Here is a 17,721-nt window from a genome sequence, read left to right on the forward strand (position 1 = left end):
ATCTGCTTTAGTTTAACAAACATTGCTTAGCACGAAAGTTGACTCGTACTTTTCTACCTTAGACAGAATTGTTGGCCGGTAAACGTAAACCTTCGTAAACGCAAATAATTTCCGTGGGAATCGGCGTAATTTTATGCTAAATTCTGGGGCTAGGTTCTCATTTATTCACATTAAATTTAAAATAGTTTAACATTTTCACCAAAATAACCATTATTTTCCTGAAACGCATTTAGTGCAAAATTTGTACTACCAAAAAATTTACACGGAAACACAATGCAAAAAAATCATTTTCATTAACTCTACATGCTAAATAGCTTCTAGAGCATCAAAATCGGAGGAATTTGATCGTGCTACAATCGGTTTCGTTTCCGTGACGGATTTCCTTGCGTGTAAATCCTAGAGATCTGAAATGTCTCGCTAGGCGCTTGCATTGTCACTGTTTGACAAATATTTGCCAGTTTGCGTAAATACTCTTTGCCAGTCAATAATGAAACTGGCAACATTTAAAGGAGCGTTAAAATTCTCTCTAAACTACTTCTCCTTACTCTTCAGGATCTCTTTAAAGTTATCACTGCAGAATCGATCAGTCTGAAGGACTCGGCTATTTTGTTAGTTCTCATCGCTCTAACAGGCTGAACATCCTTGTCTATTCCTTGCTGCTGCTTATTATTCTCACTGAAAATTGACAAATCTTCGTTACTTAAATTCTCGGAATGAGCGTTTGTGAAGTCGCGCACACATCTTCACCAGTGAAGTCTGCCGTCTCTAGTTGTAACGGTGATCACGTAATCCTTTAGTCTTGATACAGCATCGAGCCACAGCTCCCTCCATGTACTACCACCATATTTTAGACTATCGGACCATGCGTGTCTCATAACGCCAGCCGCCACCTTTCATATTAAATGTCACCAGAAATTCGTGATGGCGAGTTACTCCGATCTTCCTTTTGAGATTCTAGAATTTTTGCAAATAGTTCTCTCTACATTCAATGAGTACTACCTGGTTCATGGGTTGCAGGCTAGATTGTGTTCAGTGGCAGAAACAGAACTTACGTGTTTTCGCTGGAGCCAGTAACAGAAAGTTGCTGGGTGGGAACATCTTAAAGGAGAAAAATTAGATGTTTCCTTAAAGGTGTTGAACCCCCCTTCAGTTCGTTAAAGGAAATAACCAACATTCGTCAAACATTTATTTAATCTCCAATGAACTCCCAGTTGCCTCTTCTCACAACTATCTACTGTCCTAAGACTCAAAGTACTAATTCATAAGGAGATTTTAGTTCACAATCCCACATTTGCTCTGGAAAGAATGGTCGTCGTTGTTGTTCTTAAACAGAAATAAAGGCACTGATAGGCATTAGTTTCGAAAACAAGCTCGTCTCATTAAGGTCCAAAACCTGCTTCGCAGTACAGCCTGTCATTTGCTTTAAACTTCTTTTCAAATTAGGCTCCGTCATCTACCGCAGCTGCCTCCCTATTCTGATGTTACGAAAGCCAAACTGATGATTGAAGTGATCGAACTGATCTGAGCTGGCAGAGGAATGTGCTGAATCGTCCTCTTACTTCTTTGAATATATGTACAAGGTCTTAGCTTAAGCTTGAATAGCAGCTCTATGGAAGGTGTGCACTGTAGTTCTAGTGCCCTGTCCATTGGCTTAGCATTTTTCCATTCTTTCAATCGCATTTGGGTGAGATTAGATCACACTTCAGTTAGTTGACGACCAAGCAGTTTTAGAATAGGCTCCACATGGTCATAAATAGCCCTCAGTGGATTCAGTAAGCACCAAAGTAGGCTGAATATCTAGTGACCCAAAACTTGTAAGCTCATTTCTACTGAAGACCTACGCAGACACTTCCTTCACTCAACACACCATTCCTATTAGCTGACATTTTACACACCATGTTAACGGCTCCACTGGCCTTAAGGGACATGTCACATGTCGAGAGGTTCCGTATGGAGAAGCACTGAAGCATTACTGCTTCCATGTTCTGTTAATAACTGGCACCATTGGACTTACAACCAAAATGGCATGGAGACACATCAGTCAAGTATTTTGGTGGAGATGTCTGCTTCAATTTTCTGATCTGTTTTTAGTGTCGTTTAATGAAGTCTTCGTCACAGTGTGTTCTTCCGTGAACCTGAAAAGTTTTTATTACTAATAACTAGTGTTGAAAATCAAAAGGAATAGAGGGTCATACATTCCTTTATACATATTATAGTATAAAGTGTAATACATATTAATCATGATCTTAGGACTGCAGATCACAATAACTCTGCAGAAGATATAAATCAAATATTAAGTGTCAATTGTTGCTGAATGAATGAATGAATGAATGAATGAATGAATGAATCAATCAATCAATCAATCTAATACTTAGTAATTGTTGTAATTTGGTTGCTAATGTAAGTTACCACTGATCTGTAAAACTGATGGTTTCAAATTTTATTTTTAAGGTAATAATGCATCAGTATCCTCTCCATCGCATATCGTATTGTGCAGATGATAAAGGAGAGAAAAAGTTCTTCAGTTTCATAGCCAAAGAAGCAGATTCTGAAACACACAACTGCTTTGTGTTTGTTAGTGACAAACTGGTAAGTTTGCTGTAAAACAATTTTCTATGCATAAACTTCATTAAAATAACACAAATCATAGTAATAATGGAATGTTAGGTTACGTTAGTGTACATGCTAAAGCATGGTTGGAGGGAAGCCAATTAAGAAAATGATAGTTGGGGTAGAGGGAGGGAATCAAATTAAGTTTTGGCCATTAGTACAGTAACCTACTTTTCAGTTGTACAGTGGGTACAAAGTGGACATCTTAAAATTCTAGCAGATTTTAAGTTAAAAAGCTCTCACCTTTCTTGAATGCTTTTTAAACTGTACTTGTGAGTGCTTGATCATTCTGTAAGGGTTCAATCATGTTGTTTAGTCTTGACTTCAAAAAGGCTATTTTACATAAGTGTTACACTTGCTGATACCTTACAATTTAAAGATCAAACAAATGACAGAAAAGACATGTCACAAAGGTTGATCCTGACACATTTCTTCATACTAGTGTTCTGAAGATACAATATAAACTGTCAACTCTTGTTATAAAGTGTTCCAGGAAAGAGCACTTAAGACACAAAAAGGTGTCGTAAAAACCATGAGCATTCTTTTTACCATAATCTCATGTTATGGCCCACTAAGTATTTTTGTTAAATATGTTACAGGATGTTGGATTCTATTTTTGCTGTGCTGTGCCTTTTATATATTTAGTTTGCAGTGGGTCTTCTGTGACATTAAACTGGCTCTGGCTACAGTTGAATCCCCAGGCTGTAGTCCACTATGTCAGCTTAATGTTTCACACAACTATATTATATACAATCCCTTCCATAAATGTAGTTTCCCAGTATCCCACCAATAATTCATAACTAGCCATTTCAAGAGTACATTGTCTAAACTTCATATAATGTTCTTAAACACCTAAGTTCCTTGTTTCCCATGTGATTAGATATGGTTGCATAGGAGTTAATAAACTATTCAGTTCTAGGTTACTAAAATTCAAATTCTATGAAGTGCTGAACTTCATGTTGTATACCAAGAGATGATTACTAGTTTGCTTCCTCCATGAACCATTCTACTTAGCAGCCCATTAAAGTGATGTTCACATAAGGCAGCAACTGCTGAAAACACTTAGTAACAAGGGTTGTTGTATAACTTGATCTGACAGCTAAAGGCATAATTTGGCCACAACTCTTCATAGTGTACACTTCAGATTGCATGCAGGACATACTGTTAATTTTAATGTTAATGTAGCTATTTGGTGTTGAGTATAACTAAGCGAACACCTCATTAAAAATCAGTTACTATAGCTTTCTGCCTACATAAATGTAGAGGAAGTCTGAAGCAGAAAATGTCCCTAGTGTAAAGTCAGTTGCCAGTTACCAGTGGTGAGATGACACTGAGTGTTAGTGTGTGTAGCAGGGACAGAACACAATAGCAGTGTGGTAAAGTATATACCCCTACATGCAGAATGAATTACGTATCTGCTTCCTGCTATCATTCCAGCATTAAAGACGTCCAGCTACATCTCGCAATCCATAGTTTCTTCTTGCCCTGTTTGTTCCAGGAGTTGCAAATATTCTGAAAGCATTAATGAATTTCAAGCCCCATTCTTCCAGTTCATGAACTATAGTGGCCAGTTAAAATTGTTCTACCTTTCCATATTTCAAGTGATAATGAAAGCTCAAATTCTTTGAATGCTAAACATACCTAATGTACCATAGCCTACCATTTATTGTCCATATTGCATGGGCAAGCATTACTGGCAGGTCAGTTTCCTTGTATTAGACAAAGGTCCATAGTTAGTCTCGGTCCGGCATACAGGTTTAATCTGCCAGGAAGTTGCATATCGGCACACTCCGCTGCAGAGTGAAAATCTCCTTGTATTATAGTTCTGTTTTCAATTTACTTACAGAATTTCCTGGATCATTAACAGTAGACTTGTCCAGGGGCTAACCTCTTTAGCAGGTTTGTGCTTTTTGGAAGTGTGTTCAGGACTTCCAGTAGCACAAGTCTAAACTGCTTTTTATTTTTTCTTTCTTAGTTTCTGTTCTCCTGTCCTTACTCTATTTCTGCATTTGAGGCTGCTATTTTTCCCTGTGCACTCCTTAAGGCAAGCTCGTGTCACACGCATAACTGGGGACTGGGTAACATGTAATTCCCAGCGGTACATTGACAGGTAGGGGTTGCACATACCCTGAAACAGGCAGGCCGAGGGATGGGTGATAGCCTGAACTGCTACCTTCACAAATTGCCAATTGGTCCCTCTGTTGACACCTCATGTCACACTTCCCATACACCTAACAATCATGAAAGGCGGATGAGCCCCCTTCTGAGGGGAGGCCCCAGCTGGAAGGAGCATGCTGTCAGATGCTGATTGTCATGGGGATTTTCTCACAATGAGCCAATAATCTTCAGTCAACATCTACTAAGTGAGAACAGAATAAGGCTACAAATTCAAACCCTCCCTGCAGCACCACAGTTCTTAGTGCTTTCACGCACTGAAAAAGGAAACGTCTTTGCTACGGTAAATCTGTTGATTGTTCAGAAAGCTGTTGCTGCTGTTGCTGGCCCTGTGAAATCCTACTCTAATTTACACAATGGCACTTTGCTTTTTGACACTACTTCTGATTCTCAAACACAACTACTGCTTTCAGCTTTGCTCCTACACAGCTATCTTGTTGCTGTCAAGGCCCATTTACACTAGGCTGCTCAATGGTCGGACACAGAAATAAAAACGTACCTCTTTATCAGGATGTCACTGCAGTCCTTCAGGGATGAAAAAGGTAGATGTGTCCTCAGTGATCACATGCAGTATATAACAGGCAAAAGCGTTGTTGCCCTGTGGTAGGGATGTTCATGGGGAGATAGTCTGCCTCTCTCCCTGCTGCAATAACTGTGCTGTCGGCTTCAGAGATTGTCCAATGTATCTCAATGAGAGGGCTGTCGGACATACTGGTGAAGGAAAGTGCCTTACCTGGTCGCTTGCAAGTTTTTGGTTAGTCAGAAATCCCTGCATTCTACCATCTGGCACTTGCCGTACTTTTCTTGCTGCCTCTTGGTCCACTAAGGACACTGTCACACAGACGTGCAACCTAAGACACTGCAGTTACAAAATTGCCCAGTGTCATGGTAGCATCCCCATCTCCTCCAGCTGTGCAACAAGCAACCAGGCTTCTGCCTCACATGATGAAATCACGTGCTACATGACCTGCAGGCCGAAAAGAACAGAAGGAATACTCCTGTGAAGACATATTAAGTCGGTCCAGTCAACAGAGATCTGATTCTTCCTTCACACTTGGAAATTGTCGTAAAGTTTCTTCACATCATCCTCACAGAGATGAACTCAACGTCACCATTGCACACTGCGAACTGTTTTTCTGCCCTTGACCTCACAGACTGATAGGAGGAGAATGCCAATATCAGTTAATTTCATGGAGCAGGATCCTGAAGTCTTTGCCCCTCCAGCAGGGACTCTTTGAAGGCTGGCACTTGGCAGCTGCCAAGATGTTGTCCACCTCCACCCCCCCCCCCAACCCCCCGCCGCCTCCCCTTTCCTTATCACAAAACTCCTGTAATGGAATGTTCGCGGCCTTCGATCTGAGAAACTGGACTTAGGGCTGCTCTTAGAATCGCAGCACTTGGATGTGCTCTGCCTCCAGGAAACAAAATTGTCCTCATGACAGTTCCAAACTCAGGCATTTCTTTCTGGTCTGATCTGACTTTCCTTACCTCCCCCACCCTACACCACCTCTCCCTCCCTCTGTCACCCTTCCCCCCCCCCCCTCCACCCCACCCACCCTCCCACCCTGAGGGCACAATTCCATTGCATGGAGAGTTCTGTTGCTCATCAGAGATGATTATAGTCAACCCATCTCCCTGACGACCTGGCTTCAAACTGTTGCAGTCTGCATTTTCCTTTCTCAGTTGACACTGTACCTTTGTACCCTTTACATCCCCCTTTGGTGTTTTCCCAGAATGTGTAAGATGTGCTGTCTTCCTTGACCTTCTAAATCAACTTGACCTCATCTGGTGTAACACAGGAGCACCCACATTCCTTTAAGGCTCCTCACACTTACTCCCATTTGAATCCCTCGTAATGAACTGTCCAGCTTGCCGATCATCTTGATTGGTCTGTTGTCTCCAACACACTCTAGCAACACATTTATGTGCTACCAGATTGCAGACTTTTACCTCACCCATGTACATGCCCGAATGACAGCTTTTTAAGCCTGACAGGAGGCTTTATTCCTCCCTGGTGACCATTGACAAACAATATTTCCCCAGTTGTGATGAAAAGGTATAATCTTAAACATTATCCTTACTGCTGCAGAACATTACATTCCTCTCTTCATTTTTACCCTGCTGTGTCAGTCCTCTCATGGACTGAGGCATGCCACAGTGCAATTTACATGTGGAGATGTGCTCTTAGCATTTTCAGCTGCCATGATATGGCAAACTGCATTCGTTACAGTTGCTTGCAGTGCTGTCACATTCTTTAGGATAGCAAAAAGCTAGCTGGGTTTCCTGTACTAGTTCTTTTAATAGTTACACACCCTCTTCTGTCATGTGGGCCAACCTTAAACACCTCTCTGGGGCCAAGGTCCATTCCCCAATTTTCAGGCTGACTGTAGCAGATGTTATAGTGGACCCTACTGCTGTCTCACAGCTTCAGCCACTATTTTGTGACTATTTCGAGCTCCACCCACTGTCACCCTGCCTTTCTCCATCGGAAATGAGTGGAAAAGGCTGGGGTGATACCTTTTCTTCTCTTAGAATTCAATGTTACAATGCCACCTTTACTACAAGGGAGCTAGATCATGCTCACTTCATCCTGATCCTCCACTCCCAAGGACTGGATGATGTCAACATTCAGATGTTGTCAGCATCTTTAGCAATGTCTTGATAGTGTTTGTTTATGGAGCATTGGCAATGGCTTTTGCTTTTCTGCTGACAAGATTGTATGACTTTCTGGCAGTGAAGTTGGTATCTTCTAGTCCTTACCTTCTGGCCTGTTACTCTCCTGTTAGTTGAAACCACAATTCCTGGGCTCATGCTCAATTAGAACTTTCTTGGTTGTGCTGTGTGTCTTACCTGGCTGCCTGACATACACGATCCTTCAGTGTCCTGTGTGTCCTCAAAGGTGCTTTCTGGGATGCAGATTGAGCCACCCTCCACTGTTTGTACCAGTCGTTTGTTTGAAACTAGACTACGGGTGTTTAGTTCATGCATCTGCATGTCTGTCCTTCTTCCACCTTCTCAATACTATCCACCATAATAGCATGATTTTCTCCACTGGTGCCTTTAACAGTACCACAGTTGAGTCTGTATGCTGAGGCTGCTTAACTAGTTGTCATTCTACTGTGACTTTCTCCTCCACAGATAACAATGTTGTTACTCTGCCATGCCTGGTCACCCATCCTATGTTGCCTCCTTAGAGGACTGGTATGGGGTGTGTCCCTCTTCTGTTACTTCCCAGAGTTCACTTTCGACTATTGCTCTGGCAGCTTAACTTCACGCTACCTGCCACTTCCCTGATAAGTGTGAACACTTCACCACCTTAGCTTAGCTTTGTGCTGTGGCCTCTTTTTGCCTTGGCCTTAATTTCCTTCCTGAAGGCACTACTCCAGCATTACTGTTTCTGAGTTTCACAATCTTTGCACAGAACTTTGTGATATTACTACTGTTGTGTATGCTGATGATGCCTCTGATGGGCCATGGTCTTAAGTTTACATTCATCACTGACACGAACAATTTTTGGTATTGGCTTCTGGAACATTACAGTTCTGTCATCTGCTCACTCTCTCTATTCCATTCAGACTCGGTGTATTGTATACCATTTATCCCTTTGTGCAACGGGTCCAGGAAAGATGTCACTCACTCTTGACAGAGCCACTGTGATGTTTGTTAGTTCCTGGTTCCATCAGGTGGCTGCTGCTGCAGCTGCAGTCCTTGTACCCTTACCCACTCTCTTCCTTTCTCTCTGATCTCTGTTGCCATCTATCAGCAGGTGGTGTTACTTTAGCATCACAACTGGTCCTCCCTTCATGGGAACAAGCTGTAAGGAAAACGGCCTCTCCTAGTGGCTTTAACGACCTCCTCTCAGCCCTCACTGAAAGTAGGTAATTTTAGCTGGGTAGTATATCAGGTGCGGTCATTTTAACAATAACCATTTAAGTGGTGCTCCTCACCACTTTCTACTCCCCCCCATGACTCTGTGCTCACTTCCCTCAACCTCTGATGGTTCACCATCTCCTGACAATGCTTTCTTTAACCACTCAAGTTTCTATTTGTTTGCCATCAGTTATCGGCTGTTTTAGTGAGTGATGTGTGGGCTGTCAACCATGTTTTACTTCTTACACATAGCAATATGGTAAGACATTTAATCTACAGTTTATTTTACTGAACTTCGTCAAAGTCTGTCTTCGGCTATCATTGCTTCTGTCATTTGGGCTTAACAAGTTGTTTTTAACTCATTTTTCTTCTTTGTGTTCCATTGTTCTGACAGGGTTGCATAGGACCTCAGTTGTTTGTATCCCAAAACAGCTGACTGCATTTACATCTATGAACGAAATAACTTGAAAAACTGCAAGCAGAAAAATTACCCATCCTTTCTTCTTAAACTGAACATAGCTGTAAACTTTTGAAATCTCTGGTATTAATGTAAACTTCCTGCTGACTAACTGAACATGCAACATTCCCTTTTCACATTGTTGCCAACAATAGGCCATGACATCTTTCTTGTTTTCAGCACATGGTAATTTCTTTAGCTGCTGCCTGATTTAAAGTTTAATAACATTACTTAATTCACAATTCTGATTAGCACAGTTACATACCTGAAAAGATGCATATAGGAATATTGTATATGAACTTCACAGAAAAATTTGTTAGAACCGTGTATAATTTCTTTACTCAATAAATACTGGTATCCTACTCAGATTAAGTAATCTAAGTAAATAAGTGGATTCTAACATTCATCCAGTATGTTAAAGATTTCCTTATTGGTTGTAGCAGTCGGATTCATTACCATGAACTAAAAATGATCTTTGTTTCAAAGTTGACAGTCACGTGATAAATGAGGTAGTGTTCTCATAATCGTGAATTACCTCCTGTTAAGTATTTTAACAAAGTAATATTTTCTTGCATTTGTAGATAAATGGCTGATGTACCACATCTGAAACATATTATTTGTAAATAAGCAGATAGCTTAAAAGAAAAGTTTAATGAGTAATGCATAGACTCATAAAGACAACCCAATGTTTCAGGCAGAAGAAATCACATTGACTATTGGGCAAGCCTTTGACTTAGCCTACCGAAGGTTTTTAGAGACATCAGGGAAAGATTTGGAAGTGCAGCGTAGGCTTGTGTTGTTAACACAAAGAAACTGCAAGTTGGAAAAAGAAGTTTCTGTTCTTCGGCAGAGGTTAAATGATATTGCCCAAATTAAAGGCCAGGTGAGTTTCTTAGTGTGTAGTCTGTGAACTATATGTGCAGTGTCCAGTTAAATGAAGCTGGATCCAAAGTGGTCTGATGGAAAATAAGGGAGAAATGAATTCAGTGTTACCCTCCAGTCACTGTAGAATGGGAAGTAAAACTAGATCTACTTCAGCTTCTAGTAGTAATAAATTTCAGCTTTGGAAATGCATAGAAAATTCATTCAGATGTTTACGTTCCATAGACCTTACTGCAGAAAACTGTAGATGCAAAGAAACAGTGCAATCTACTAGCTACTAAAAAATGTTTCTAAAGCAACTGCAGTAGTGCACTAAGATAAACTGAACTGCTGCTTGGAAATAATTCAAGGAAACTATGGTAAAACTGGTCAGGTGGCATGTACTGACTTTGAGTGGTTGGCTGCCACTGCTGTAATTCTTTCCATAAAACTTACAAAATTATTGTAATATAGTGAACATCTTTCATACATTATCTTGACGTATTGTGCCCAAATTTTCTTCTAGAGAAGCATATTCATCAAATGGTGTACTTCCAGTAAATTTACCAACCAAAATACTCATTTCATAGTTCTATGAACAGTTACTGAGGTATATTGTAGTAGTGAGTGCTAAAAACTTTTTCCTGCCCATTAACTGGTTTAAGATCACTGAATCACCAAAGGGCTCTATACTATACTGCTTCCAGTAACACACACACACACACACACACAAAAATACTCTTCAGGTGTCAGTATATCTTTTTATAGTCCCAAAATAAGGAACCTGTTAGTAAAACTGAATCTTCAGAACCATTTTCAAATAGTGACTGTTATTGCCTTTGTTTTTACATAGTTCTGAAACTGTCCTTGGTCTATAAGCATTAAAAATTGTAAGTTTTTTCAGAGTGATGTTGAGGAATACATGGTGAAGAATGGAATAAGTGACTTACTTACAGTAAACCATTCCAACAGTAGCTCAAGTTCAGCAAGCTCACCCACACCTGAAATGTCACAAGTGGAAGTCTTAGCATCTGTACAGACCACTGACAACAAAGTAAGTTGTAGCACATAAGTCATTTTTTCTTCAAAAAATTTCAGTTAAATGGAGGCTGTTATTAATGTTTTTAAATGATTAAACATGACATTCCTTCTCAAAATACAGCTTAAAACTATTTAATGAAGCTGGTTGTAAACAAAATTGATATGTTGCAGTCTTGCATTAGGTGTGATGTTAGACATTACACCTTGTAATGCCATATGCACATCACTGGCACCTAGTATAATGTAAGGTAGCTTTCAGTGATGGGTAGAAGATAATTCACCTAAATAAACTTCTAAGTGGTGGCCTTTTGCTTTCTTACCTCAAGTTTCGTTTAGTTTGTCAACTGCTTAACTCGCCATTAATTATTAAATGGACTTCACTAAGGAAATTTGAATACTTTGCTAACTCAAAGAAGTAAACAAATTCTGAGCAGTTTCATGCAGCCAAAATAGTTGGACAGGAAAAAACTAATTAGCATCTTGCTGTTAAGTAATTGACTGGTTCAAACTTGGTAAACAGAAATGTTATTGCTGCTTTTCTGCTGCAGTTCCTACTGCACCCTTCATGACAAAATTAACTTATCTATATTGATGAAGTGTTGAATTTCCCAACTCATGGCTAAAAGTGTGGAAAAAGCTGTTTAATTGATAAGGGGTAACTTCCTTGCACTGAATCGGAGCAGTCTTCAGTCTTCAGCTGAATTAATTGTAACCTCACTCATTTCAGGCATAGCCACACAGGGAATGATAGCCCATGTTACACCCCAGAGAAGACTTGCAGTAAATTATTATACAAATTTTTGGAATGAAATGCCTTTTAAAGTTAGTACAAGTAAATAATTAGTAAAAAAAATAGTAAGCTAATAATTTATATTTGTGCATTCAAAGTGTCTTGTGGTTCAATCAGAACAGAAATTTCTGAAAAATTGAAGTTTCCTCACTAATGATAAAAATTGGCAGAAGTGTGCTGTTTCCCATGAAAAAGGAAAGAAATTATGTTTAGAAGTGCAATTAGAAAATATTTGCTAATAAGACAAAAGATGGCTTCTGTGTTATAGTAATAAAGCAATAAACTTCAGGGATGTTAAAAAAACAGGCTAAATGCCTTAGTTGTATGGAGTTTTGCAAAAACTTAGGTTTATAGAGTATTGAAGACTGCAGGTGATAAAACTGGCAGAGCTGGAAACTTGTTGAATTATGGCAAGTTTTTATTTACTTTTAAGGAGAACGGTGCTTTGCTGAACTTCAGCTCTAGTTCAAGTAATGGATTCAGCAGCACTCCTCAATTACCATCAGCAAGTTCACTCCAGCCACCACCAGTACCACCAAGAGCTTTTGAAGCTCCAAAATCATCATTTGGAGATGACTTCATGAGGTAAAATTTTTTCCTTTGTAATAAAATTTTTGCAAATGCATTAAGTTTTCCACTTACTAGAAATTTAAAAAATTTTCAGTGAACAACCTGCAGTAGGAAGGAAATTGGAAGGTTTGTTACTAGATGAAATAGAAGACTTCAATCCACGAGCACATGAGCAGCCTGTGAATGGATCATCTTCACCTCCACCATTGTGTGAGTATTGTAATTGACCTACCATCTAATTTGCAGCTGTCTGCACTAATGTATTCTGTGCAAGCCTCATTTCTACATAACTATTGCAACTTACACCCAGTTGAACCTGGTTAATGTAGTAAAGCCTAGGTGTTCAGCATTTCCTCCTCTGTTGTGAACTGGGCGCATCCACTTTGATGAAAATCTGACTGCTGCTGAAAAAGACTGACAGGTGTCCTCATATGATGCATGTGTGGATTCTAGGGCAACACACTTCCAGTGAAATACAGAACAGTGCATAGTAAAGTAAATTAAATTACGCAACTATGGTAACATTGGCTACAACAATTTTAGAATCAGTTTTGCCTATATGTCCTGTATTGAAAACAATTCTGTGGTCACTAACTAGTGGTGGTAGCCTTTAACATACTTTTATTTACCAATATATGATTTTTCTGTAACAATTTTAAAATGATGTTCCAGTGGCACCACCACCGAAGGCAGCTAGAGAGGTACCACGTCGTGTGTTCACTCAGAACAATGGTTCACCGGACATCTTTAAAGAAGATTTATTTGGCTCCACGCCTTTCAATCCTGCAGCATCACAAAGCCATATACCACAAGCTGGTACTGTACTACCCCACTCCAGTCCAAACCCACCTGTTGCCTGTGACCCATTTGGTATGGGAGACTTCGGTGGCACCAGCAATGTTGGCACTTCCCAGCAGGAGCTAGAGAATGCAATTGGGCTTATAGACAAACGCATTTTGGAAATGAAGGTATTTAATATTGGGCATTAATGCCTCCTTAAACACTATGTAAACTGTAACCATGTAGTAAGATCTTATGTCGGGTGGAAATTGGCTTTGAGAATTGCGAAAGCAAGCTGAAAATCTAGACTCCAGTGCTGCCATGGACACTGCAGTAATTTTTCATTACTGTTAATGTAAAGGTGAACTAAATTGGCTTAAGTTAAAACTATTCTTAGGATTTTGCATAAGCATCCATAAAATGGAAACCCAGCATAGTCATAAAATTCGTGACATTGCAGAGGTGGCTTAAAAAGTTTGTTCCTCAATTTTCCACAGTTAAGAATGGGTGACAAAATTTGGATGCATTGTGCACTTCAATGAATGTGAAGAAATCAAACTAGCCTGCAAAACAGGCAGTGTGCAAACATAAATTTCACTTAAACTTTGTTTGTAGCTAAAATTGTGCATAGGCTTCCTGATTCATTTTATAAATTTAACAGTGAAGAAAAACAGTTTTGACAAGTCTGTTTATCTTGTATGTGAGATATTTAAGTCTGCAAGTCAGTAACCAAATGGAGGTCATTCCAAACAAATTCGCATATACTGTTCTTGTTCTGCAAGTGTTATTTAATGTTGCCATTCCCAACATAGGCAAAGAAATGATTCAGAAGTTTGTGGATTTCATTCAGTTTACTGCTGAAGTTCTTAACTTTACTGTAGTCCTGCTAATCAGCTGCTCCAAAATGTTTTCTTTAATGTTGAAAACGGGAATCTTCCCACTTTAATGCAGTAAAATTCAAATCAAACACTTAATTTCTAGTCAACCACTAAGAACATAATCCCAACACATTGCAGGATGATCCACATTTAACATGCTATATGTTACAGTTGGACCTAGAGATAATGCTTCTTCCTGACACATTGTCCTTAGGTAGCTTCTGCTGAGAGATATTTAAACTATTGTATGCATTTCAGTGTTCACACCAATAACCAAGGTATCAGACTAGATTGCCTTAATGTGCTCTTGGCTTATTCAGCATTTTCGTGGTATTTTATATTTCAAATAATTTTATTTTTGTCTTTAAGTTCCACCTTCTTGTAAAGATGTCCCTGTTCAGAAACTGAAATGAAATAAAATAATTTGACAGTGTCTAAGGTTATTGATGTGATCATTTAGTTGAGTGAGAATTAAGATATTCACAACTTTGTGAATCAGAATTTATGGTTGGGGACAATTGCAGTAACATCATTAGATACGTAAAGAAGATGGCAATATTTCAAAGTGATTCTGACAATAGCAAAAGTGATGGTTCCTTGGATTGGTGGATCATAGTGCTGATCCTTGCAGTCTCCCACTCCTGCACTGACATAGCCAGAGATACTTCTTGTGCTCTCTTGGATGTGTGAAGCTGCAATCACTAGTACACTATAGTCTCTTCATTTGTCAGAATCTGAGTAAAGGTTTAACTCTAAATAAATTTAGATATTAAATTTAGTCTGTGGCTCCTAGGGCTGTCAAATTGTCCTTAATTTGTTTATTTTTGTACAAATTTTGGAACATAGTGTTACTTTACATATTTTAATTTTTGCAATTGTTAGAAGAAAGAAATTTAGATTTCTTGATATCTTATGTGTATACTTACTGATTTACAATGTTGACTGCTTATTGGCTGATCCTGGAATGCCACATAAGAAATATCAAAAGTAGTAACTGAAGGTATGGTCAGATAACATAGCTTCACACAGTGCATGAATTTAGATAGTTACACACCTGACAAAAATGCAATGCTAAATTTTGACTTCATTTTCAAATTGTAGAGATCTTGGTTGGCTGCAGAATAGTTAAAAGCAGTACAGTGAATGTGGAAAATTAATTCCTAATGTTCTGTCTTCACAGAGAAAATTAAATATTTAACACATGTTGTAAAGTAAGTGTTCGTAACAGGTTGTTTGGTCTGATCTAATGTCATAAGTTAGTGCTTGTCTGTAACAACTTTTGGGGTGGTGGTGGTGGTGGTGGTGGTGGTGGTGGTGGTGGTGGTGGTGGTGGTGGTGGTGGTATTATTCCTACCTTTTGGATTACAGTGCCTAATATCTACACATTCCTCAGATGTGTACCACTCAATAGTAAAATTATAATGGCTTAGTTTTTGTAATTAGCTGATACTAACAGATGGCTGTGCATTGAATTAGATAAAGATTTCTGTTAATCACATTATTAAACCAGTGTTTTAGGTTCCCTGTCAGATTGTAAACGGTTTCAAAGGACTAGCAAAGTTGTGGTCAGTTATGTAAGAAAACTTTGTCTCAAGTCTGAAGGGTGTTTAGCTTAAGGGTTAAATATTGTCATAAAATTTCTCATACTTGAAATTTTCTCCCTCCTATCATTCACTAAATCAGGAATTCTTTAAAAATTCCTGTTTAGATTATCAGAATAACTTTGTCATTCAGTGCAGCAGTGTTGCTTCGATGCACTGACAAGAGGTGGTTTGTGGATTTCATCACGAATTGGTAGATGAGACTAACACTGTCAAATTGATTTTTTTTTTTTGTTAGTGTGGTTCAGTAGACCCTTGCGACATAATAGGTGGTTCCTTATGTTCCAGGATGGTTTTAGCAGAGGGCTTTCTTTTGGCAATGATGATTTCTCTCTTGAAAGCCTTGACCCACTGCGCAACTGATTTACCATAAACATGGAAAAAACTGAGTCTCCAATGGACACTGATACTATATATCTAATTTATATTAGTTACTTGGTTAACATATATAAAATCAATAATTATTGAACTGTATTTTTAATAATTGCATTGTCCAGTATACTGTATTATGTCCAGTATATTCTTCACATAAAGCTTGTATGAAATGAAATGTAATGTATTACTTGCGAGGTATAAATTCTTGCATTAGAGAGAAATTATGTTAAAGAAATGCATTTATGCATTTTCAACAGTGATTTTCATGTTAACCTACATGTGTATATAAGTATAGTAATGAAAATGTATTCATTTTGTCTAAGGATAAATATCATGTTAAGTTCATAAATCAGAAATTCTGGAACATTTATGCATGTCACTAAACATCTTCATGCAGTGTTTGCAGAGAGCCAAAGCTTTTAATTATACTCAGTTTGTGTGATAGATGTTAAAGGTGAAATACTGTGATCTCTAGTTCCTTCAACAATTAGGTGCATATTCACTCCAGGAGCATATTTAAAAACATTGAATCCATTGTGAGCAGTATTGAAATGGAAACTACGCACAGTTTATTGCCATTAAGAAAATTTCAGTATTAAAGTTGGTAATATTTTTTGTCTGTGCAGATTCTTCATTTTAATGTGACATAAAATTCTTAAATCAGTGGAAACTTTATTTGTTGTAAAAGTATTTTGTAAAATAAAAACTATTGAACTGTTTTTCCAATTATCTTAGATTCCCAAACCTGACCTATTTTCCTTAAACATGAAATGTTTGGCACCATTATAAAGAAAGATCATAAAACAATCCTTTAAATATAAAATAGGAAATTGAAACACCATCCAGCCATCTAAATTTCCTGTTACTTTAAGTAACGTGTAAGACTGCTACTTTATGCCATCTTTCGGCCTCCTAGGTGATGTGTAAGAAGATTGCCACATGTGGTCCAGTTGAAATACAGGCCAGCATCCAATGCTAGTTCCTGTAAATTTCTTAAGTGATCCTTCCGATCATCAAATGTTACCAAATAATTAAAAGGATTACTGTATTAAGAAATCTCCAGATAACATTGAATGGTAGCCTCTATTGACTAGACAAAATGTGATATTCCTCTTACACATGTCGGGGCCTGAAAATGGTGTAATGTAGCATGGAAACGTTACTCAAAACAACTTCAAATTTAGATGCCAAATCAAATTTAGATGCCAAATTGTTTTGATTACACATTCTATACTCAACAGTTAATGTCTCTCAACCATCTGTGTAAATATCTTCTAACAGAGAAGCCTTTTAATTGTGGATTTCAAATATCAGTATAACTACTACATAAGTGAGGAAAATGTGAGAGGAAATAGTATGCCACCAAATAATACCTGATACTAGACCCAACAAAGTTGGTGTGGTTAGCATGTTCCAAATTTTCAGTCTTCTCTTACTTGATCTTACACTATGGCCTTGACCACTAAAGCAAAGGGAACAAAGCACTGCTCTTAGAGGCCTTATCAGCTGGACATGATTTCAAAGTGTCATGGGTGGCACCTGAGTCAACGATCTAATTTTCCTAACAAACTTTACTGATTTTTACTATAGGTCAGAGTAGAGGAAATTTCAGTGACTGCTCAGGTGGTGATTTTGCATGTGTTTCTATGAAATCATCCATACTGATTCAGTGGTGTTAAGCATTTCGCTTCATCGTAAGTTACTACTGGCAAA

General features: G+C 38.5%; 1 protein-coding gene across 3 annotated transcripts in view; it reads left to right on the top strand.

Moving 5' to 3' along the window:
- Positions 1 to 16,727, top strand: part of LOC126299200 (PTB domain-containing engulfment adapter protein 1-like) — a 132,161-nt gene extending 115,434 nt beyond the window's left edge. For all 3 annotated transcript variants that reach the window (XM_049990982.1, XM_049990981.1, XM_049990983.1), the window contains exons 5-11: positions 2,452 to 2,589; positions 9,807 to 9,995; positions 10,878 to 11,027; positions 12,238 to 12,389; positions 12,469 to 12,584; positions 13,047 to 13,342; positions 15,922 to 16,727. In XM_049990982.1, the coding sequence (XP_049846939.1) occupies positions 2,452 to 2,589; positions 9,807 to 9,995; positions 10,878 to 11,027; positions 12,238 to 12,389; positions 12,469 to 12,584; positions 13,047 to 13,342; positions 15,922 to 15,996 (1,116 nt within the window). In that variant the 3' untranslated portion in view covers positions 15,997 to 16,727. The remainder of the gene's footprint in view (positions 1 to 2,451; positions 2,590 to 9,806; positions 9,996 to 10,877; positions 11,028 to 12,237; positions 12,390 to 12,468; positions 12,585 to 13,046; positions 13,343 to 15,921) is intronic.
- Positions 16,728 to 17,721: the final 994 nt, after the last annotated feature.

This window comes from Schistocerca gregaria, chromosome X, assembly GCF_023897955.1.
Source record: "Schistocerca gregaria isolate iqSchGreg1 chromosome X, iqSchGreg1.2, whole genome shotgun sequence".
Classification (NCBI taxonomy): domain Eukaryota; kingdom Metazoa; phylum Arthropoda; class Insecta; order Orthoptera; family Acrididae; genus Schistocerca; species Schistocerca gregaria.